At 42.6% G+C, this 25,087-nt stretch overlaps 1 protein-coding gene across 7 annotated transcripts in view; it reads right to left on the reverse strand.

Moving 5' to 3' along the window:
• FBXW11 (F-box and WD repeat domain containing 11) overlaps positions 1,534–25,087 on the reverse strand; it is a 130,630-nt gene continuing 107,076 nt past the window's right edge. For 3 of the 7 annotated variants that reach the window (XM_018065495.1, XM_018065493.1, XM_018065492.1), the window contains 8 exons: positions 21,872–22,009; positions 19,765–19,883; positions 17,875–18,124; positions 14,939–15,057; positions 13,112–13,222; positions 12,179–12,257; positions 10,952–11,137; positions 1,738–4,175 (listed from right to left, as the gene is read on the reverse strand). In XM_018065495.1, coding sequence (XP_017920984.1) covers positions 10,976–11,137; positions 12,179–12,257; positions 13,112–13,222; positions 14,939–15,057; positions 17,875–18,124; positions 19,765–19,883; positions 21,872–22,009 — 978 coding nt within the window. In that variant the 3' untranslated portion in view covers positions 1,738–4,175; positions 10,952–10,975. The other 4 variants (XM_018065494.1, XM_018065488.1, XM_018065489.1 and 1 more) reach the window with 3 other exon arrangements.

Here is a 25,087-nt window from a genome sequence, read left to right on the forward strand (position 1 = left end):
TGGCAAAGCACCACTTAGCCTGACTGTATATCCAAGGAATTCCATGAAACTTGAGAATCTCCACTCATTCATAGTGTGAATTTCTTGCAGTAACATTGCCTATCAAGGATAAAAGAAAACTAGTGTTCGCTGTCTCTCACTGACTGAGCACCAATATGGGACGGCAGAAGGCAGCTAGCGGGGTGAGGGTCTGCTCTGGCACCTGCGCCTCTGCCCACGCTGCAGCACGGTTTGGATTCAACATCTGCTGTTGGTAATGACTAGTCCAAATCACCAAGAACAGTTTATCCTGTTTAGTGTTTAGTATAGGCAGGGACACACAGACCTGTGATAAACAAGAGTCATTACAGGAAAAGTCAAGAAACCACATCAAGCTCAAAGAACTAAGTGACTTATATCATTATAACCAAATACTACGCAACCATCAGCAAGAATGAGGTAGAATTACATGGACTGACACAGGCTAACCCCAATACTAGACGAAACAGGTGAAGTACAGCAGGCTACCCCAACTATTTCAGGGCATGGGGACAGCAGGTATGCAGCAGGTAGGAGGCATCTGTGCACACACACACCCTTCTATGCACGGATGACTATCTGTCAGAGGATATGCGAGAACCTGGTCAGTAAGGATTGGAGGACTGAGAGTCAAGAGTGAAAGGGAAAACCACTGTGTACACCTTCCTTCCACGGCTTGTGAACTGGCTTTCTTTAACCACATGCATAGGCTTCCCTGGTGGCTCAGAGGCAAAGAATCCACCTGCTAATGCAGGAGACGTGGTTCAACCCCTTTGTCGGGAAGATTCCCTTGGAGAAGGAAATGGCAACCCACTCCAGTATTCTTGCCTGGGAAATCCCATGTACAGAGAAGCCACGTACAGGACTGTAGGGCTACAGTCCACAGGATCGCGTAAGAGTCAGACACAACTTAGCGACTAAACCACAGCAATCATATGTGGACTGCTGCTGCTGCTAAGTCACTTCAGTTGTGTCCGACTCTGTGCGACCCCATAGACGGCAGCCCACCAGGCTCCCCCGTCCAAAAAATTTTTACAAGAAAAATGAGTGGGAGCAAAGCTGTGTCTAATTACTCTAATTTCATCTCAACAAAGTCCAAATAAACAACTGAGCTAGTTATCAGGAAAGCTCTGCAACTACTCAGGACTCCTGAAGATACTAACTGTATTCCTTCCGCTCTAGTCCTCAGTAAGGTGCTGATCTGCCAAAAGGAAAGACAATTTCATGTCCCTTAAATGGCTGCAACTTAACTGTATATGCCCCCCAACCCCCTGGATTCAGAGGATCCACTCCCACTCTGAGCCCTGGGGCACATTTAAGGGGCCATTCTCACAGTAACTTCTGAAGCAATTAAGCATTTGTGGGAAGCATATTAGCTGGGGAGGAGATCTGAACCAGCCTCCAGCTCCTGAGGTTAAAGTCGGCTTTCAGGAAAAGGTCCCTAGGCAGAGATAGGCATTATCCCATACCAGTTCTCACAGACCAAAAAAGAGTACTTTGCCTTCAACCTCATGGTACAGAGTAGACGTTTCTTTCTTTATTTTTTTAATCTACAAACTTTAACTGTATGTCACTGAATTACTGACAGCATGTTAACAGTTGGTTTTTTTTTTGGGGGGGGCGGGAATTTCTTAACAGAACATCATAGTATTGCAACACTTTATTAATACAGTATTGGCTTTGAATTAGTAGCTGAAATAACAATTGCATGAAGCCAGATCAGGTGTACTGCGTAATACTCATACTTGATTTATTGACATTACTTAGCAATTTATTGGACAAAGGTCAAACTTTTTGTTTTTTATTAAGCACATTCCACAGTACAAAGCTGTCATGAATAATATCTGTACAATTTAACAGTTTTAATAGCTGTTCAGACACAAATTTATTTCAAACAGATAATTGGCAAACATAATTAATTACAAGTTAGAATTAGACTATCCCAGTGCTTTAAAACATTAATATAGCAGTAATTTACAGTTGCTCAATTATGGTTAGCAAAATAAAGTCCAGAGTACGGCTGGGAATTACTACTATAATCCCAGAAAGTCAGAATTCCTTGGGTGCCAAAGTCCCCTGCTATAATTTAGTAGGCACAATTCAAGGTTGTGTGCATATTCAAAGGCCATGATCTCCCAAGGAACAGGAACTTCTATATTAAACATGCAAAACAACAGGAAGTCCATCCGTTCAGAAGCACCACCTCCTCCCCTCCCCTCGGCCCCACCCCGGCTCTCCTACCCAGTCTGCTGTGAAAGCTGTAGGATGAAGAGCGGGTCAGTGAAGACAACTCGCGTAATAACCACCCTCAGGCTCACACATCCACCGGATGAATGGAGATGTATTTTTTTATACTTTGAGACCCCTCAAAAATAGAAATTAACTTAATACCGTGTACGAGAGAAGGATGTTATTTTTTAAAAGGACAAAGGAAAACAAAAAAACCAACCAACCCAATAAGCAATCACAGACACACACGTTGATCCCCACACCGTTCTTAATGCAAAAGGACAAAGCAGAGCTCAGGTACCTTCCCCCAGAGGGAGAGTGCGCTCTCACGGGAAGAGGTTTAGTTAACAGGAGGTTCTCATTGGTCCTTGAAAATGTTAGCGACCTTCCTTGATCTTTGGAAACAGTGGCAAAGGGCAAATCAAAACCTAATACTGGACAAGGGAAAAGCAGGGCTGACCGGACACCAACGTCCTTTCCCCGCGGGTCAGTGTGACGGTCCCATTCACACATTCCCGGCTGTGGAGCGCCTGGGAGCCAGGGGAGCTTGCTGAGGCCACGGCAGCAGGCACCAGGGATGACAGGGATGGGGTTCGTGAGCCTGAGGCTTCACACCTCCTGGGAGGACTCTTCCACTCAAGACAGGCCCCTGAACCAGCCTGACCTGGAAACCGGGCTCCAACACACAAATGGGCCCTGCCACCAACCCGAGCGGGGCAGGAGGCACAAACGCCGGAGGGGGGACAGCCAGTGAGTAGGGCTGTCTCGCCCTTCCCTTTCCAGGGCTAACACACAGAGCGTGACCTGGGATGAGAAACCAGACGAATGCCAGGGAAGTAACCACGAGTATGGAGGAGCACTGATGAGGAAAATGACTGCAGAAGCATTTACGGTACCTCTCTTACTGTGCACGCTGCACGACAGACGGAGCATTTCGCGTTCAACTTCAGAAATCACATCTCAAACAAGATTCCGCTGAAGCACACACACACCCCCCACGCACAATGACAATGACAGATAAAAACTCTGTATGAATACTGCAGGAAGGGTTCTAGGTCGTCCCCACCGACCCTGGGAGCGGGTTCTTGGGCCCAGCCCATGGCTAAGTGTGAACACACTGTGCATTAGTGTCTCAGGCACGGGGGCCCTGACTCGAGCAACCTTGAGGTTAAACTGTTATGTACATTATATCTACATGCGGACACAGTATTTTAAATTAGGAGGCAAGCACACATGTGAAGGTGTTACTCTACTGAATATCAGGAGACGGTGGCGGGCACAGAGAACAGTTAACAGAAAAGGAGCTATATCACCTGTTGGCAGAGAATATAACCTGGCTTATAGTTCTTTAAATTAAAAGAAACTGGTACAGAAAGGAAGTATAATCCAAAAAAATATTAATCAATCCAGAGAAATGTTTCCATTGTCCAACATGTTCCTAATACAAGTCAGAATTCATCATGACTTGGACGGTCAAAAGGAGAATGCTAACTTCTGAAAAGGAAAGCCCTGGACATTCTGGGTAGGTGTTTGGCACCCAAAATTTCACCGAAGAATGCCGTTTCTTAATATCAGACCAAAGTGCAAAGCAATATAAATTAGAGGCCAAGTCTTCTCTTGACGGTCGATTTACTTCTGCAAAACAGACTTTACGTTCCTCTCATATGAAAAATTTACATTTGAAGCGTTAGATTTGTTTTCACTGGTAGGGGGAGGAAGTGGGCTTCTGTACTACTGAAAGTCGGTGAGGCTAAGGTATCCTTCTCAAAGCAGAGGCCGGAATCGGAGGTGAGAAATGCCGGTACTTGAAGAGTTAGGCTGCTTTGCATCTGCCCAGCGTCTAGAACCAATTCCAGCCTAACTCAGCTGTGAAGAACTCCCTTAGGCATTTGGTAGCCGCGTAGCCAGTAGTTCAAGACTAGGAAACCCTGAAAAAAACAAACACAAACAAACAAAAAAACCAAAGGGAGCATGGATGGATATTCTGGTTGGATGTGAAGATATATATCACAGCCCATTCATCTCCACAAAGACACGTACATTGCTGTGCACACGTTAACACTGACTGTCAAATAATCAGCATCAAAACAGAAGCTGCAAACTGTTTTGAGCATACTACATACCAGGCATCACATTTATTTAAACCTCACAACAAACTTATGAGGGAGCAACTATTATACTCACTTAACAAATGAGAGAACTGCGGGTCAGAAACATTATTTAGTTTAAAGCATCAGCCAGCCCTTATATCCTGGGATAAACCGTAATGGAAAAGAATATATAAAAAAGAATATATTTACGTGTATAACTCAGTCACTTTGCTGTACGGCACAAATTAACACAACATTGCAAATAAACTAGACTTCAAGGGGAAAAAAAGCATTAGCTTAAGTGACAGAGGGGATTCAAAGAGATGACTGACCCTATGCCCTTCCACTTTTCACACTACTGCTAAAAGTTATGCACGTGACATATGCTCAAAGTTACATTGTGTACTTAGCATTATCTTACACTTATGCCACCCAGAGCCCACCAGGGCCTCTCTTATGACAGACCAAGAGCCTTTATCTGTCACTGTAAAACAAAAAATATGTAAAGGCTAATTAATAAAGTATTCCTTCTTTAAACAAACAAACAAACAAAAAAAAAAACTGGCTGCGCTGGGATCTCAGCTGCAGCGTGTGGGATCTAGTTCCCCAACCAGGGATGGAACCCAGGCCCCCTGCGTTGGCAGTGTGGAGTCTCAGCCACTGGGTCACCAAGGAAGCCCCTAAAGTATGCATTCTAAATAGAATGCTAATAGTCAGGAATTCCTTCTTTTTGAAATAAATCATTTATAAGAGGAAAACACAATGCTGAGGGGGAGGCAACTGAATGGTCTCCATTTTTTTTGACCATGAACTTGAGTGAGCTACCCAGGTGGCGCTAGCGATAAAGAGCCTGCCTGCCGATGCAGGAGAGACAAGGGTTCAGTCCCTGAGTTGGGAGGCTTCCCTGGAGGAGGAGATGGCACCCCACTCCAGTATTCTTGCCTGGAGAATCCCATGGACAGAGCAGCCTGGCGGGCTACAGTCCAAGGGGTCACAAAGAGTTGGACACAACTGAAGCAACTTAGCACACATGACCTTGAGTGAGGAACACGTTTTAATCACAATCTCTACATTCACCCATGCACACAAACACACATACACACACGAAGCAGAACATCCATGAGACAATACTTATCATTACTATGAACAATGAGGGCTGGCACTTTATATCCTAAATTTCACCCAAAGTCAAAATCCACTGAAATGATTTCACAACCACTAGTAAGTTACAATCCTTTCCAAACACTGCACCAAACCATTGGCCTAGAAGATCTAAGTCGCCTTTAGGTCTAAAACTCTATGGCGTAAAAACAGAAAGAAAAAGGGGTGGGGGGTTGTTTTTTAAAGCTTTTGATTTGTTTTTAAAGCTTATATACTATTTAAAGGCAATTTTCCTAAAAGGTTGGTAATTTTCACTAAGACCAAGAATCCTAATAAGTTTCTCAATGAATTCAAGACAGATTCAACTTCATCTGCCACTATTTTCCCCATAAAGGATATGAACAGTACTTGAATTATTTTAAAAATATTAACACTCAGAGATTAGAAGTCAGCACTCTCAAATGCTACTAGTGGGAATGTCAACAGATGTAACTCTTCTGCAGGGTAACTCTAAGTATCAAAAGTCTTTAAATATCAACCTAGTGTTGATATTTAAACCTAGTGTCAACCTAGTGACACTGCAGACATTTCTAGAATTCTATCCAAAGGTAATAAAGGGTTGGGCAAAGACTAAGCTGAAAGAATCATGGCAATGTGTTTTATAATAGCTAAAAGCTGGGAGGAAAATATAAATATATAACAGGGCCATATCCAAACAATCAAATTTTATTTTGCCATTAGGAACAATAATTTAGATAAACAGTGACCTTGCTAACAGGCAATAATTTCACAATAAGGGAGGGTGGGGGAGAGCAGCACAGTTATCAACCACAATTTTTAAAAGCCTGAAAGGCTACATACAAAGGAGTTAACAATAGCAAACCAAGGAATTTATTATCTTCTTTTGGCTTACCAACTTTTACTAATTTCCAAATAATGATCCTATATTGTCTTCTAATAAAAAAGAGAGCTACTGCATACATAGCTCTTAGAAGTCAGTAATTTTTTAAAAAATGACTCAGCAAATAAATCTACTGCTTAATTTCCCGACACAGAAATACTCTTACCTTATATTTTAGGGGTAAATATAGTACTTACAGCAAGGTTAAATCATCATTATGGTAGTGCTTCTTATTATGCATAAATCTTACAGTATCACATGGTAGTAATTTTTCCTTGTTACAATAAATGAAAAGAACTTGGAAAAGAGCAATGAAGTTTATAAAGTTGACTGCCAAAGTTGTCAAAAGTAGTTCACTTTGAAGAGACAAACACATTTGAGGTCTCAATGCTTGTGCTGCTTAAAAAGCAGATAAGATTTTTCCACTGGTTTGTCATTGTGGATCACAACAACGCAGTTGTTCTTAGGCTCCCAGAAAAGGGGTGAGAGGAGGGGCTAGAAGAAGTAACACCTCAGCTTTCTTTCCACCAGAGCCAATGAGACAGCGAGCCCTGGTGATCATTATTTCATCTCTCAATCAAAGGAACCACATTTCAGGGCAGTTTCGTGGAGTCTGTAAAAGCTGTCCAATTTGTGAAGGTTTACTATGCTCTATAATTCATCTATCAAATATGCCAGAGCGGGGAGAAAACACACTGCTGACGTCTTAGAGTGTGTCGTGTGCTTCTCTGGCAGAGTGGCACATTTCAAAACTACCAAAGAGATGCACTTAAGCTGCTGGGTGATCCACCCACTCCTCCGACCCAGTCCATCTCAGCTCGGGCACAGCTGGAGCTGTCCGTGTTCTGTTTTACGCACGTCTCCAACATGGGAAAAATAAAGGCAGAGGCACTGGGATACAACGAAAGCAACGCAGAGAGAGAAATGTATAGCTTAGAATGGAAGTTAAGAATGGAGTCAACTTAACAAAGGATGTGCAAGACTTCACACTAAGAACTGCCAAGACCCTGCTCAAGAGAAACTGAAGAAGACTTAATTGATCAAGAGATATACTGGGCTTATGGGTCAGAAGACTCAACATTCGTTAAAGATGGAAATTCTCCCCAAAATGATCTTTAGACTCAATGCAGTTCGGATCATAATCCCATAATCTTCATAGAATTTGACAATTTCATTCAAAAATGAGTATGAAAACCAAAAGGACCTAAAAGAATCAAAAGATTCAAAAAGAATCAAAACAATGTTTTTAAAGTTGACTTATTGTACAGTGTGGTGTTGGCAACAGGATAGCCATAGATCACAGAACAGAACAGAGGCCAGAAAAGCAACTACAAACAAGTGGGGAACTGACTTTTTGACAGCGTACTGAAGCAATTCAATGGGAAGAGGATAGTCTCTTAACCCAACAGAGCTGGAATGACTAGATGGCTGTATACAAAACAAGAACAATGATATTCTCACCTCACACTATATATAAAAATTAACTCTAAAAAGATCAAAGACCTAAGTGTCAAAGCTAAGCTCTTACAATGATGCTGGTCCAAACATGGTAGTCACTAGCTACATGTAGCTGTTTTAAGTTTAAATGAAGTATAATTAAATATAATTAAAAATCCAATTCAATTTAAATGTAATTAAAAACTCAGTTCCTAAATCAAACTGGACACATTTCTCGAGCTTAAGAGCTACATATGGCTCATGACTACCAAAGTGGATGGTGCAACTGTGGAAAATGGAAACGAATCTAGTGAAAGAAAGGTCAGTGTTTGGTAAGGCTACGGTGGGGTCAGGTTCTGACTCCAGGACGCAAGGGAACCTCTGGGGGTGATAGAAACGTTCTTATCTGGACTGTGGAGGAAGTTGCAGGGATATGCAAATTTGTCACACAGTATACTTTAAGTGGGTACAATCTGTTTTATAAAAATCACACCTCAATAAAATTGATTCAAAAACAAAAATGGAGATTAGCAAAGGGAAAGGGCAGAGGGAGACATGTACATATGGGCACCTGTGTATATGAAGAATATATCTAGTACTTTGACTATGCTAGTTTGGACAATTTATTCCAATTTCTTACTCAGTTATTCTCTTTACATTTGTGGAAGGTGACTGTATGATTACACTGCCCTTTCTTATGCAGACTTATTTATTTATGGCCAGATTCTGTTTGGCTGAGGAGAAAGGGCACAAAGATGTCATGCTGGCCCCAGATTTCATACGTGGCCAACCAATGCCAGTGAGCGCTCACGGTGCACTGTGCGGGGTTAGACACTGGGGCTCCAGAACAAAAAGGAGCGCCACAGCCTTGTAAGAGACAGGCGTGCACACCATTTCAACGCCAAAGAATAAACCAAGTCAGATCAGGTGAAGGAGAGAAGGTGGAGTGCTGGTCTCTACAAAGCCCTAACAAGGCAAGCAAGGGGAGCAAGGGTCCAGAGGTCTGAGGAGTCATGAGGGGAATGGGACAGAATTCAGTCTGATTGGGGCGCTGCGTTTTTGGGAGGGAAGAATGAGTGGCGGGGGTGGGGGAGGGCAAAGAGGACAGAAGGGAAGAGCTAGAGGGTGAAACTCCCAGTAGCTAGTCCTAGCCAAGCCTTGTTCCTGAAGGCTACAGGGAGCGAGTGAAGGGCAGAGGCAGGGCGAAGACAACCACAGTTGGTAGCAGGATCAAGGGTGGGCTGAAGAGGGAGAAGAAAATCCCAGGAAGGAAGGAGGAAACCAGTTTTCATTCAGGTCCATTCCTCCTTCCTCATGTATTTCTTTGTCTTTGGAGGAAGGAAGGCTGGGGCAGGGATGAGCAAGCATTCAAGAGATCCTTGCCTTCTTCCTCTGTAATTTCCTGTAATTTAATAAATGTAAAAAGTGTGGCATGTGAATTTCTCAGCTGACTTGTAAAGAATCTATCCAGAGAGAAAGCAGCGAGGGAGATGGCCATTATCACAAGATACAGCAGGAACACACCTGAGACCAGGAACAGCAATGATGTATGTGACTTAGGGGTCACCACCGTGGCTCAGCTCCTGCAGGCAAGGAGGCAGAGCCAACTGTGGTGGCACTGAGTCCTCCTGGGTCCACGTGGGGTCCCGTCATCCTTCCTACTGACCAGCAGTACTCCAACCAGGCACTGCTGCTCAAACTGAGCTGGCACGAAGAAAAAACACATTGGCCATTTCTGATGCAGACCCCTGGCTTCCCACTAATAGATACAATGGGGCAAGACCAGAGGTCAGCATACTTTTCTGAAAAGGTCAGAATGTGTACAGATTTTAGATGGCTGTCAGCCACATGGTCTCTGTTGCAACTACTACTCAATTCTGCCACTGAAGCACGAAAAAAGCCACAGACAATAGCTGTGGCTGGGGAGGGAGAGCGTATACAGGACAGAAGGTAAGAGCTAGATGTTGGAACTCCTGGTTTCACAGACACAGACATGACTGTTTCCAATAAAACTATTTATGGGCACTGGAATTTGAATTTTACATAATTTTCACATGTCTTAAAATAATACTGTTAAGTTTTTCAAAGTATTTGAAGTGCAAAACACTACTCTTAAACTGCTGTACTAAGGATAAAGAAGATTGGGCAGAGGGTCAAATCTGGCCTCTCGCTGTAGTTTACTGACCCTTGAGTAAGTCAAACTCCCTGGAGCAGAAATAAGGAGTATTTGAAAAGATGTAAACTTAGTGATCTATAAACCAGTGATTCCCTATCTTTTCACCAACAAATGTCACAATTCTACACATGGACTTTCTTTACATTTCTAATATTCAATAAGTAGAAAAATATACAATGATAAAAAGCTACTAAGCACTAAGTAATGTACATAAATATGAATTTTATTAACACAGTCTTTACATACGTCGTAGTACAATACACACAACATTGTTTCTTCAATCTACAAAGTTTAATGTGCACAGAATGCAGAGGCCGCCTTGCGGAATTCGCAGTTGGGATTACTGCTCCAGATGAACGTGATCATCGGTTCCAAGGACACAGCCAAGGAAGGCTTCTCACCCTCTATTAACGGATAACCTTTGTAATCAAAACAGGCCATCATCCATGGTTAGAATGGCTCTAAGTGCCTGTAACCAGGGCAAAGAACTCTCCAGGGCACCTGCCGAGTCTAATGGATAAAAAGTGAGTTTTAGGGGCTCCCTCAACAAACACCCTTCTTTGACTCCTCCAGGGAATGGAGGTGGTGGGTGGACTGTAAATGGGAGGAAGGAGAGGTAGTTTTCAGAGTTTGGTTGATGGTGATTTTTTTTTTTTTTTAAACATACAACTGAAAGACAGGAAAGAAAGAGAAAAAGAAGATCCTTGTATTGCAAAACAGATTGGGGGATTTTTACTGGTATTAAGTTGGTATGACCTGGGAAACGGTTTTAAAAACAGGAACCATAGTTTCTGGCAATACAAAAACCTACAATAATCAGAATTCTGATTCAGACTTTATTTTGATGTGACCATAAAGATACCAGAACTATACTAGAGTTCTATACTAGAACTCTGCAAAGCTGATGCCTCTAATAAAGACTGGCCACCTTGGTTCCTATCACTTCCCCAAAGGGAAGGCGGACTCAATCAGGCAAGTTAAAAGTGGGGAAGTACTCACCTGAGACGGGTAAAGTGCAGACTGTTATCTGGAGATGTAAGTGTATGTTCTGGAGGGAGAACGGGTCTCATTCTGGGCACTGGGAGGCACATTTAAGAAATCCCAAATCAAAATCGTGTCATCGTGTGAGCTGCTGATGATCTGAAATTCATCAAACTGTAGCCGAAACACACGTCCAGAGTGTTCCTGGGAAACACATCAGCTTGATGAATAAAACGAGCCCTTGACAATCCCTCTTATCTCATTAGCAGGGAGCTGGCACAGGCTAAAAATACAGCTCCTTATCCAGGTTTCCTAAATAAGTATCCAGAGCTTACTGAGCTTTGCCCTTCACCCAAGGAATACATATTCTACTTCTACGTCAAGGGTTTTCTTTAACTTTGTATTCTAGATTCTGGCCCATTAATATGTCAAAGAAGAAAAACTGCCTGATCGTCTCGCAACAATATTTAATACCTATTCTTGATACACTGTAAAAACTAGGCCCAGAAGGATAGTGTTTTTAACATGACCAAGCATACCTATCTCAAACCACAGTCAACATCGGAATTAATGGTGAAATATCAGAAGTATTCCTATTAACATCAAGAAGGAAACAAGAATGGCCCTGACTAAAGTTCTGCATGTTCTAGTCAATGCAAGAAGGGAAAAAATAGAAGCTAGAACTATTAAAAATAAGAAAAATCAATCCATATTTTCAGACAACTGTCTCCTCAAAAATACAAGAAAAGCAAACAGATTATTAGAAATAATGAGCTTGGTGAAGTAAGCTTGCTAATAAGCTTGCTAAAATAAAATGAACATATAAAAACAAGTATTCCTGTATGCCAGCAATAATGCCTAGAATGCAGATTGAGGGGAAAGTTCACCATAACATACAAAACGTGCTGCGTTGTTAAACACAACCCAGCCACAGACACTTGTATTAGGAAATCTCCCAAACCTGCAGACAGGAAATGCTTCATGCTCCAGGAGGAAACCAGTCCATCTACAAATGAGGAGGCCTGCTTTCACATTTAAGCTGGGTTAACACTCCCGAGGAAAGAGCTCGCAGTGCTACGAATGTAAAATTGTCTCTGATTTTGCCTAAACTAATGGAAGAGTCCATTTGGCAGAAGGAGCGCTGTGAGACGTAGAAGCTTTCCTGTGATGGGCTCGGGGAGGTCTATCTGCAGGTGGCCAACTGCCAGCACAGGGAAGCACTTCCCATCCCAACAGATCACATACCACCAATGTGCGCAGACACAACGTGCTTGCTGGGGCTCGGGGGTCGAGAGCAGCTTGCAAGTCCCAAACTTTGATTTTCCTAGAAAGGAGAATGAGATCACAATGAGTGGGAAAGTTAAGGTTTTACACACCGTCAAGCATTTCCTTGACAAAAAGGAGTGCATTTGAACTGCCTATATTAAAAGATAGTGGGGAACCTGCTGATGTTTTGACAAGGTATTTAAACCAATTACACTTGCTTTGGAAGAAATAAGGACCTACACATTCTCAGAATTGCTGAAATGGTGAAGAACTACTATTTGACGGGATACAAGAAAACAACTTCATGTTATCTAAATTCAATCCCTGACTTGATAATCTGTGTCACCAAATTCATTCATCAGGGGGCTCTCTAGGGCTGAGTAGGTGCCACTGACAGAAGCTAGGGCTCTTGGTGAAATTCCAAGGATACCTTTCTCCACACTAAGCAAAGGCTGAAAGTTAATAATAGGAGTATGAACATACCAGCTCACTCAGTGAAGTATATATAAGGTCATCTTGAAAGGTCTATGGTTGCCATTTGCTCATTTTAAAAGTCATGCGGCTTTTTAAAGAGGATGTACCAAAAGGGGAAAAAGAAATTTATCACTGAACTCACCATACACACACAAAAAAGCCTGGTTTAATTTAGGGCTGGGACAAAGAACTGAATTTCCGCACAGCCTAAGCTACTCCCTTCAGTTTATGATAACGGTTAAAAGCAAAAGCTTAGTTCATTCTCTGGGCCTGAGTGTCCCCACACATCAAGTGGTGTCACACCTGCCATCCACCATCACGAAGGAAATATTAACACCTAACACAGGGCCCGGCAATACACGGCTGCTTCATAAGCAGTACTTCCTGTTCCTCTTCATATAGTTATGGCTGTGCCATTTGAAAATCTGAAACACATACCCATCATAGGCCCCGCTGACAATCCTCTTGTTATCAAACCGGATGCATCGGACTAATTCTTCATGTCCCTCGAGGACTCTCAAACAGGCACCACATTCAATGTCCCACAGCCTTCAGTGAAAAACAGAGCTCCATGAGCCAGCCTCGCACATGACCACACTATCCACACCATCTTCGCCGTCCTGGGAGCCCTTATTTCTGTTTCACTCCTGCCACATTACACACATTCAAAGACACATGTGTGTACCTTATTCGGGTATTTTTTAAGAACTTGGGAAGAAGCCTTATCACTGTACTTCATTTTATATAGTTTGAAACTTTTAAAAATCATGTTGTTATTATTTAAATAAGACCAACAAACAAGAAATTTCAATTATGTTTAGTTCCTAGGCATTCTAGTAAAGTCTGAATTGATGAAACCAAGGAGTCAAATGATCTGGGAAGGATTTTTCTGGGGGAGATGAGGATTGTAGGCTGTAAAGAAGAAAAAGCATATGGGTGTAGGGGAGATGGGAGAGATGGCCCAGAGGGTTAGGCTTCCAACCCAGGCACTTGAAGCCTGGAGGCCATGAGGCCCACTGTGATTAGGATCAGTGGACCAGCTGGTGGTCTCCTCTCCCGATTAGCTTAGGGACATCCCCTTCCTACGACAGACTGCAACCTCAGGCTACCCAGGGCACAGTGGGTATCTCTCACTGGGTATATGTCTTAGAAATATGAAGCCACTGACTACATACAGCCCTTTTCTCTGTATATGATTTATGTAACAATTCTGGAAATAAGAGGTTTTTTTCTATTATCACTGATATGTCTACATTATTTGCAAAAAAGAAATCACAATAAACTAATATGCACAAAGCTATCAAATCTATACTGATGTTTTCTTAGCCTCCAGTAGTACAGCCCAGTAGCTCCTGTCACACATCCAATGACTGTTCTATCCTAAGCAACAGCTCTCAACAATCAGTGAGGGTGGCTTCCTAACCCACTGTGAAGACAGCCAGTCAGTACTGCCCCTGTGACTCCAGAGGTTCCCTTCCTTAAACTAGACAGCAATGCACATTATTTTGCAAAAGCTGAGAGATTCCAGTGAGGAAGTTATGGACTGTTTATTGCAGAAATATTACATAATGCAAAGCACAAAGAATGCAACAGAACGCAGATTCAAACTGTCAACGGACTTTTATGATATCTGCACACTTAAAATGGTAAAGAAAACTCTTGGCAGTTATAGCTATATTGTATCTGCTTTCCTTCTTTTTTTAAAAAAAAATCTTGAACCGAATCCATATTTTGCTCAAACAGCCAATTTGTTTATAAAAGTTACCAGCAGATGTTAGGATGGTGAAAAAAAGACCTGGGATAATTAAGTAGATATTTGAGGAAAGTTTTTAATACAATAAAAAGTATTTAAGGATAGGCATATTAATTAGAAAGCAAGGACAACGAGCGCTGGGGAGAAAAAAGGGAGGTAAACGACTCAACAGGAACTGATGACACTCCCGTCGGTCGGGGAGAGAGGCAGTAGCTCGCAGGTGAGGGAAGCAGAGCGTCAGGCTCTGTTCTGAGGCATTTGGGTAGCAAGCAATTTTGGGTGGAGGTGAGGTTGTAAAACCCTGTGCACTGGGGGAATCTTGCAGGAACACCCAGGACATACACAATTCACCCACTTTAGTATGCAGAGCCAGACACACATAGAAAAATTACCTGAAGTTTGCTTATCTGAAGCAGCCCCCAGACCAAGTCTTTTGAGCATTAGGACTGAGAGAGACGTCAACGCGATGGCAACAATGAGCCCACCGTGTCGGCACAGCCGCTTCTACCCACCTTATGGTATTGTCTGATGACCCGCTGACAACCAGCCGGTCCCGGTACTGGAGGCAGGCAATGCCACGCTTGTGCCCATTCAGAGTGCGGACAAACTCACAGGTGCTCGTGCTCCAGACCTGCAGGCAATTAGCAATACTGTCAAGAATGGATGCGGAAAAGCTCTCAACAAGATACCTTAGAACAAAAGCAGAGCTGCTAAGAACGACCAAAACACTTGGCTAGGAACTCTGCTGCGGAGGCTGGGGAACAGGCTGGACAGCGCAGCGCGCTCTCGGCCGTGGAGCGAGGGAGCTGCAGTGAGGGAGCTGAGGTCTCCAGACCCTGAGATCTTCTCAAAGAGAACTCCTGGAGGCTTCCAACATTCATTTGCCTAGCAGGGAAGGGTTTGGGCCAGATTTTGTTTTTATGCCAGCTGACATGTCAAACCCAATGTAACTGATGTGAAAAGGCTTCACCTTTTACATCCTCCTCTTTTCCAGCAGTTTCTCAAACAGCTTCATTTGTTTTGACACACCACTCCTAATATTATGTATGTGAAATAAATAATCCCCCTTTTGTGAAGCTGTCTGCAAGACTCATATGTCCACAAACACACTTAATACAGGCCAAATGAGACACAAAGCAACCAATGTGCCCTGAAGTATTTTATTAGCTGCATTTGTAGTTGAATGGGATGACTAGACATCCAGAGGTAAAAGGGTGAAGTTGAATCCCCATGTCACACCGTATACAAAGATTTACTTCAACATGGATCAACGACCTAAATGAAGGAACTGAAACTATAACCCTCAGAAGAAAACAGGAGCAAATCTCTGTGGCCTTGTGCTAGGCAGCTTCTCAGGTACGGCAGCAAAAGCACAGGCAACAACAGCGAGAAGCTGGTAAGCTGAGTTTCACCCAAGTTAAGTGTTCAAAGGATGCTGTCAAGAAAGTGAAAACGGGCTTCCCCGTTTCCACTTTCTTCCAGTGGTTAGGAATCCACCTTGCAATGCAAGGGACACTGCTTTGATCGTTGGCTGGGGAAGATCCCACGAGCCACGGAGCAACAAGCCCGTGCACCAGAGCCCGTGCTCCGCAACAAGAGAAGCCACCACAATAAGGAGCCTGTGCAACGCAACAAAGAGTGGCTCCTGCTTACCGCAGCGAGAGAAACTCCGCGTGCAGCAGCAAAGACCGCCCCCATAGCCAAAAAATAAAATAAATTAAGAAATTTTAAACTTTATCTGATAAGGGACTTGTAACCAGAATATGTAAAGAACTTTTGCAGCTGAATAATAAAAAGACAAATAATCTAAGCTTTGAAATGAGCAAAAGATTTAAGTAGATGTTTCTTCAAAGAACTTATAAAAATGGTCAATAAGTACATGAACAGATGCTCAACATCATTAGTCATTAGGAAAATGGAAAGCAAAACTGCAGATATAATACTACTAAACACCTTCTAGGATGGCTATAATAAAAAAGACACACACATACACACCCACACGTGTTAGTGAGGATATGGAAAAATATCTGGGCTGATATTACGCAACATCTGTTTCATAACAGGGCCCAAACCCTCTTGGCTTGCAGACACTGGTCCTGCACAAATTGGTGTGATTGAGTGATGAATGAGTTGCCACAAATTCTAGTTTTTCAGCTTCCAGGCTATCCAATCTGAAGTTTGATGCAATCTAGTCTTGATGTGTGGAACTAGATACTAGAATGCTGGCCAGTATAGGTCATAAAAGGAAGGTTTCTGATGAGTCATTTTGGAAAACAGTTTGACAGTTCCTCAAAATGTTCAACACAGAGTTAACATCCCAAGACAACTAAAAATATATGTACTTGTAAAAAATTTGTACACAAATATTTATGGCAGCATTATTTATAATAGATAGAATGTGTAAACAATCAAAATATTCATGAACCAATGAATGAATGGACACAATGTGGGAGGTCCGCACACAGAAGTTCACTTAGTCACCACAAGGAGTAAAGCTCTGATGCACGCTACAAAGCACATGGCTGAACCCTGAAAATACCTCACTCCCTGAAAGAGGCCAGACACAAAAAACCACACGTAACATACGATTACATTTACCTTAAACATCTACAATAGGCAGATCTACAGACAGAAAGTAGCCAGGGATCAGAGGAAGAGAATAGAGGGTGACCGCTAACAGGCATGAGGTTTTTTACGGAGGGTGATGAAAATATTCTGAAACTAGTGAGAGTCAAACACCACTATGAATATGCTAAATCACTGAATGGTATGCTTTACAATAATAAATCTTATGGTACGTGAATTATATCTCAATAAGGCTGTTATAAGAATAAAAGGAAAGCTAAACGTTGTAAAAGTTCACAAGGATACTGGAATCAGCACTGCATTTACTGTGTCTGACGGATCACCCGGACTACAACTGCTTATCACATGCCTGCCTTACACCACATGTTGAGCTCCTTGGAGGCAGGGACGTGTCTTGCCCAACACTGAATCTTCAGCATCGAGCCCAGGGTCGATGATATGTCAGGCTCTCAAGGTTAGGTGAATAAATCAAATTTCAGCTCTGCCACTGACTAGCTGTGTGGTGGTCTCCAGCCCAGCCCATCTGTAAAACATGGCTCAACAAGAGTGCTGAGAGGGTGGAGTGAGGCAGTGGTGGGAAGCACCCAGCATGCGACATGTGTCCCGCAGGGAGTTCTCTGCCCATGGAAAGGTCATCAACATAACAATTTCCTTTCCTGAGACAGAGGACTGCCCGTGATCCTCTTCTCAGACCTTGCCTATGACTCTAGAAACAAAGAATGAGCACGCCTTGATGTCTCACAAGCACAAATGGAGGAGAATCGGGATCTTGCCAGATGTGAGGCTGGTAGAAGCCACCTCGGTTTTCTCTATGTGCAGAAGGGATGGGAATAAACAGAGTTCTCACTGTGGACATACTCACTTTGATGGTCCTGTCCCCAGAGGCAGACACTATGTACTTGTCGTCAAAGTCCACGACATTGACAGCAGCCCGGTGGCCGACAAGGACCCGGCGCAGGGTGATGTCGGTGGCAGAGGCCATGTCCCACACGGCGATGGAGCGGTCCTTGGAGCAGGTCACCATCAGCCCGTTGCTGAAGCGCAAGTGGAGCACAGCCTCGTTGTGGTGGATTAACGTGTTCAAAACTTCGCCCGTGTTCACATCCCAGACTCTAAAGCAGAACAGAAGAGCACAATGCTTAATCACTGAGACAACCAGGAAGAGACTCGAGTCTGTGCTCTGGGCCCACTATTAGTACTAACCCTAAGAGCAGGCTGGGCAAGTGTGGACTTCACATGTACTTGGTGACTGGGACCTGACACCATGCTTAAAAGGAGCCCCCAGAAGCAATTTTTCTACATGCGAAGAAATGTTCAGATGGTTTCAAAAAGGTCAGCTCTGCCCAGGTATTCAGGGATGGTGTTTGCAGGCTTGCGCTGGTGACAAAAAATGATTCAAGACATCCTTGGGCTTTGCAATGAGCCCAAGATGACAGAGAAGATGGCTTGGTGGCTGGGTTTCAAGCATGAGGTTCTTTATGACCTTTGGCAAGCTTCAGAGTCTATTATTTATCCACTGCAAACTGGAGACTGTAAGTCATGGTGTCTCCTCAATCACCACACCAGTCTATTTACCCGACCGCTTTATGGACAAAGTCAGCATCTCCAGCTCCTTTAACCTTGAAGGACGGGGTTCTTAGGGGCAATCCGTCATGTCACAACTTTTCTGTAACCCCAAACTCCTAAGGGTACAAGTTCGTGTGGAGGAGAGGAGGAAGATTCATGTTTCTGGGGCTGAGACATGATCTGTGTCGGCAGGAGCAGCCTGAAGCCCCGAGTCAGGCAAAGGATATGGGCGTGCTGGCAACTATCTCTGTCTCTAAGGTGTGCCTGTAAAACAACCCTCTTCAAGTCTCTGACTCACCCTAGGAGAGGCATTTCCTTTCCTCCACACGGCAGGCCTTTCTCCGGCTACCAGCATTCCAGGTGAGGCTATACCGTATTATCTCTAGGCTCTGGTGAACTCATCACTACACCAAAATCCAAAACTATCTGGAGTGAAAAACGTCCTTGTCCCAGGGGTTTAGGAGTAGATCCAAGTAAGGTTTCCTTTCTACTCTCAATCCCAACCAGCGACCTCAGCTTCCCTTCTACTACAGAACACTGCCACTTCTGTCTTCATCACCTGGGCCTTGTTGATGGCATCTGAGAACTGGAGTCTCCACTACTGGAAAAGCTACATAATATCAACACAGTCCTGAATGATAAAAACGCAAGGCTCAAAATAAACTATATGAGTAAATTATTTGCCTCTCTGACCTCGGTTTCCCCAAACTACACCTATATAAAAGAAGATACTATTCACCTATTTGGAAAGGTTTCCGTGAGAATTCAACAGGAAAACATCATACAAAATATCTGGCACATTATTTAAAGTGCTGCAAATAACTGCCTCCGAGTCTTTCTAGTATCCGTAGGTTACTACCCATCACACTCCTGCAACACCCTGCCTCCTTCCTCTACCCTCTGGAGCATGGTCTCCGGGGAAAAGCTAGCTTGATACGAGCTAATGTGCTTTTACAGGAAAGCAGGTTGCCATCTCTGTAATGTATGGTAATGGGAATAGGACCTAATTAACAAAGTTAGCTTTCCTGTCTATTTTGCTCTAATGCAGCTATACCAAAAGTGATTTTTAAATAGAGCATAAAAAACATATACACGGCATGCGTGCACTTTACTGCAGAAGAGGGTATGAACCTCAGTCTTCTCATGGAAGGTATACAAGTTCAGACGAGTGAAGCCGTATCCTCACCTCACTGTGGAGTCTGAAGAGCCAGTAACAATGACACGCTCATCATACTGGAGACACAGGACAGAGCCAGTGTGGCCCGTTAACACTTTCAGACATTCCAAGCTGGTTTTATCCCAAATCTGTTGAGACAAGATCAACCACAAACAGTAATTTAGTATATCACATTCTGATAAATGTTGTTATCTCACCTTATTTTCTGAATCATAAAACAAAACAAAGCTGTGTTCCAGCAAATAAGAGCAATAAACATCCAATAGGTGGTAAGTGACGAGAGGGGAAGAGGCGATACTGAACAACTCCAGAACAGAGGCACTATTGGGTTACTCTGTCTCCGTAACTCCTGCGTCCATTATACTTAGCAGCCTTATATAAAGATAATTTTTAAACAAACTCTGCGAAAAGAGTCGGCTCGCCCTCTGGAAAACAATATGACAGCATTTAGAGTCTTTACGAACGCACACCCTTCAACCCATGACATTGTTTATGAAAAAGTTAAGATGAAAAATGTTCAGCATCTTACAAAAATTTTCACAGAAAATTATGGAGAGTTTTTAATGAGAAAATACAATGCTTTATTAAGTTACGTTTTTCGAAAAACCAGACTAAAAGGCATCCATGTAGTGACATAATCACGATGTATGTTTTAGGGCAAGGATTAAAAGGAAGTAAAGTGGTGACAGTGGGTCTGTACTCTGAGTGTTGTTTTTCTCTCTTCTTTTGATCTCGCCAGTGGTTTCCAAGTTTTTGAGACTGTTCACAAATAATGGGAAAGATGGGAAGTGATTTTCTTCGAAGAAGGTATTGTTAAAAATAGATTCTTGTGGACCTATTTCTTGGAGCTTCCCTGGTGGTTCAGATTGTAAAGAATCCGCCTGCAATGCAGGAGACCTGGGTTCAATTCCTGGGTCAAGAAGATCTCCTGGAAAAGGGAATGGCTACCCACTCCCTTGCCTGGGGAATTCCAAGGATGGAGGAGCCTGGCGGGCTACAATCCACGAGGTCATAAAGAGTCAGACACGACTGAGTGACTGACTAGCACTTTCACCTCTTTCTTCCCTTGTAAAAATACTATCATGATTTGGAGTGTTCCTAAAATTAACTACAAATGGCCAATGCAAATTATGATAGTATGTTCTCACAAAAAACATGCATGCATATGTTTACAGTGGCTCTCTCTATTCATAATTGTGAAAAACTATAAACACAAATGTCCTTCAATAGGTAAATGGATAAACACACTGTGGTGTAACCATAAAAGGAATGCCACTCAGCAATAATAAGGAATCAACTACTGTTGAATGCCACAATGTAGCAGAATCTCAAGCACAATGCTAAGTATAAAAACCTAGACTCAAAAGGTTTTACTATGTGAGTCCACTTACAGGACATTCTCAAGAAGGCAAAATTATAGGGACAGGAAAAAAAAGATCAGTAGTTGTCAGCGCCTGAGGAACAAAACAGGTGGACACAAAGAAGCAGGACCAAGAATCTGGGGGATGGCAGAACTGTTTTGGATCCTGATTACCGTTATGGTTGTACAACTATCTGCGCTTATCAAAACTCACACAACTTTACACCAAAAGAGCATATGTAAATTATAACCAGAAGTTAGAAAATCACACATTTTCTTAAATATGAGAAAATAAGCTACAAACAATATGAAAAAAATTCGTTAGCACCATTAAACCTTAAACACAAAGAAATGATCCAGTTTATCTACTACTGAAACGTGCATAAAAACAACATAAATTGCTCTATCATTCTGTTGTGTTACCAACTTAGCCTTTCACAGAAACCATAAAAGGCAATGACTCTTGATTTATGTGCAAGTTAGCAACACTTTCACCAGCTAGCAAAGTAACCAAGAGCCCTGTGATAATGGGACATTCTCTACTTGCACCTAAATACAGAATACAGCGAGTGAATGTGCTTCGGGAAGGGAAAGAAGCGAGAGGATCCAGGGGTCTAGTGTTAGCAGAGGGCAGACAGCTGCCAAAACTGAGTGAAAGAGATAAAAACCAATCAGGAGGAAACGGAGACTTTACATCTAGCGTCTAACATGTAGCCACAGTTCTAAAAATAACGCATACCAAATGCGGTCATTTACCTTAATGGAATTGTCTCGCAGGCCGCTGATAATTTTCTCGTCGTCATACTGTAAGCAGTAGACGCCTTTGCTGTTCTCAGAGCGGCACTGAATCCGCTGCAGGTTGTGCCGCCCACACCGCCAGTTAGACTCTATGGTCTGGGGAAAGGGGGCGAGAGATGAGCTTCCGCGACTCAGCTGCTCTATCAGCGTGCAGTCTTTGGCATTTCAGAAAACAGCACACCGGGGATACTCCATCTTGGTCTGATAGCTGTCTGTGGACAGGAATTAAACTCTTTTCCAAGTAAGACATGAGCCCAACAATACTTTTCCTCAAAAGGTCACTGCCCATCTGGCAACTATCACAAGATTTCCAATGAGTGTGGGTTGGGTTTGGAAAAAATGGCCTAGATACAATTCAACATGCTTAAACAATGCTATTTGCACCCAAAACATACAAACAAATAGTAACTCACTGGATCATTCTTTACTGCCACTTAAAATATTTGGCAGAAGACCACCACTAACATAAGTATATACTAACAACCTGTGTATCTATGCAAAACACTGATTGTTTTGATCAGTGAGAAAATACACTGAAAACTACCACATGCTAACTACTACAGAAAGAGCTGTGTCATCCATTTCTAACCTTCCCCTTCAGAGTGAGAACGGCACATTCCAGTCCTGATTTTCATTCTTTCATCATTCATTCAACACTTACTGAGATGCTGGATACTCTGGGTACTGAAGGACTGACTGTGTCAGGCAAGGGGATGAAAAGATTGACAGGAAGCATAGCTGGATACACACTAAATCATGTTTATTTGGTTCAATGATCCATGCATTAACCTTGGAAGGAAGTTCTCACTACTTTCCTTTTACAAACAAGGAGTTTAACCTGCCTGGGGCCACAAAACTAGTAACTGGATGAGCTGGCAACCACACCCAGTTCCTTCCTGACTCTAAGCCTATGGTTTTCCTTTTAAAATATGCAGTGTCCACAAAGTATAGAGGCAATGAACACAGAACTTAGAAAGATCAGTAACAACTCCACATAAAATATCAGTGTCAAATTAGTGATTAAAAACTGTAAGTGCTGCAGGACTTACAGGGTCTTCCACAGTGCTATGGCCTGAGACCAGTGGGCAAAGTTTAATGAGGAGGTGGGCCGTGCCCAGAACACTAGGCCTATCTCTGGTAGTGGATGTCAGGGATTTTCAGGATAAAAAGACACAATGTTTCCACTAAGGACAACCAAAGTATAAACTCCTGATTCTTGAAATTAGGGGACAATAGGGACTAGAATAATTGGTTATACTAGTTCAAAAGACATATCTGAGTAGTTAAAAGCTTAATTAATTGCTTAAGTGAAGAAAGGAGATAAATCTCATCTCTATTCACAAAGTTAAGCACTTAATTACTGGCTCTTCTGACATCTAACAAACCACATTTCTTATTTTGAAGGCAACACGCTTCTGTATGCTCTAAAATGTTAAAATTTACTGAATGTTACATGCCAGGTACTATGCTTCCATAATACTATGCCATGTGTTTTATACAGCTTATAATATTCATTTGATCATCATGACTCTGAAGCCAAAATTATTATTCTCATTCTACAGAAAAAGAAATTGAGGACTGGAGATACTGATACACATATACTTAAAAAGAAAATGCCTTCTCATTTTTGGCCTCAGTACTTAGCACAGGAAGCCTGGAAATACATGCCCTGTTCTCAGAGTTCCCATATATGGCCTTGAGAGAGGGCAGGATCACATATCTCCAACAACCAGGGGGATGCAAAGAGGTGCCATGGAGGTCTCAAGAGCGAGAAACAGCTCATCTGTCTATCTGCTACCAAACGAGAGCTGCTTAGCCATCACCATTATCTCTAGTGCGTCTATGAAATGTCAGACATAAAGCCACGTTTCAAAACCAAAAAAACAAAAACAAAAACAAAACAAAACAAAACAAAAATTTATTCCACTGTGGCTACTGCTATCAAGGTAGACGAAAGACCTGCCTGTATAAGCAACTTTATAAAAAGGGATCCAGACAATAAAGAATCTCTGAAATTGAACTCAGTGCTGGGAACCATTTAGAGAAATGCTATATTTTTAGAGAGTGACTGAGCCACTTCAGCATGCTAAGCACACCAAGAAAATTCTGACTTAGGAGGCAGATCTACTGGTGAGTGAAGTCGCTCAGTAAACACTGGAGTGAGCTGCCATTTCCTTCTCCAGCAGATCTTCCCAAACCAGGGACTGAACCCGGGTCTCCTGCATTGCAGATCTACTGGTAACAGTCTTATTCATGACCAATGACTCCTGTCAGTGGTTACCAGTGTTCACGCTACACTCTTGGGGCCCAGAAAGTTGCTACTGAATGTGACTCCATATAAACCCGAAGTATTTCAAAGATGAATACATAACCTGTCTTCTCAATATATTTGCTATTATTTTTAAAATTCAAATCACCATTCTTAGTTTTAAAACATACACAGTTGCTTTAAAATATTTCTGAATCAGTAAATAGCTTTGCTGCCCTACATTTCAATGAGCAGAAAAAGCACATTTACTATCGCTATTTTTGGAGGGGGGGGAATTTTTTTTTTTAACTTTGGTATGGGAATCCTCAAACTAAAAAGAATTTCCTACATGCCCTCCCACTACTCTAAAATGTTTTCTAGAACCCAGTGACTTGATTATAAACTATTACTGTACTTAAAGTCCTGAGGACGCAGCAGAGAGAAGCGGGGTAAGGCAACACGATCAGCCTGTGGTACACCCATCCCCTGAGATGTCTGGACAAAGAACACTACCCAACATAAAGGGCCAAGCCAGACCTCTAGCTCCAACTCTCAAACAAGAGCCAGAGGCCAGAATCTCTCAAAAGCTCTGCTAGAATCTCTCAGAAGCTCTGCTTTCATTCTAAGTCAAGAAGATATTAGGAAATAGCTTAGCTTCTCAAACTGAGGAGGAGCCTAATTTTCTAGAATATATTTCCAAACTTTAAAAGAAAAATCTTACCAAATAATTTTTGATGGTCATTTTAGGAAGTTCCCATCTAGGGCTATTTTAAAAATTATTAGGTTCCTGAATCCCAAAACAAAAGCAGCTTGTTTCAAAATGCCAGGAAAGGGACACTAAGCCAGATCCGGCAGCTGACTGCTCCACTGCACACCAACCCTGTGTAACTCCCAAGACCTCACTCTTCTCAAGTCTCGGGGCCACC

This window comes from Capra hircus, chromosome 20 (genome assembly GCF_001704415.2).
Source record: "Capra hircus breed San Clemente chromosome 20, ASM170441v1, whole genome shotgun sequence".
NCBI lineage: Eukaryota > Metazoa > Chordata > Mammalia > Artiodactyla > Bovidae > Capra > Capra hircus.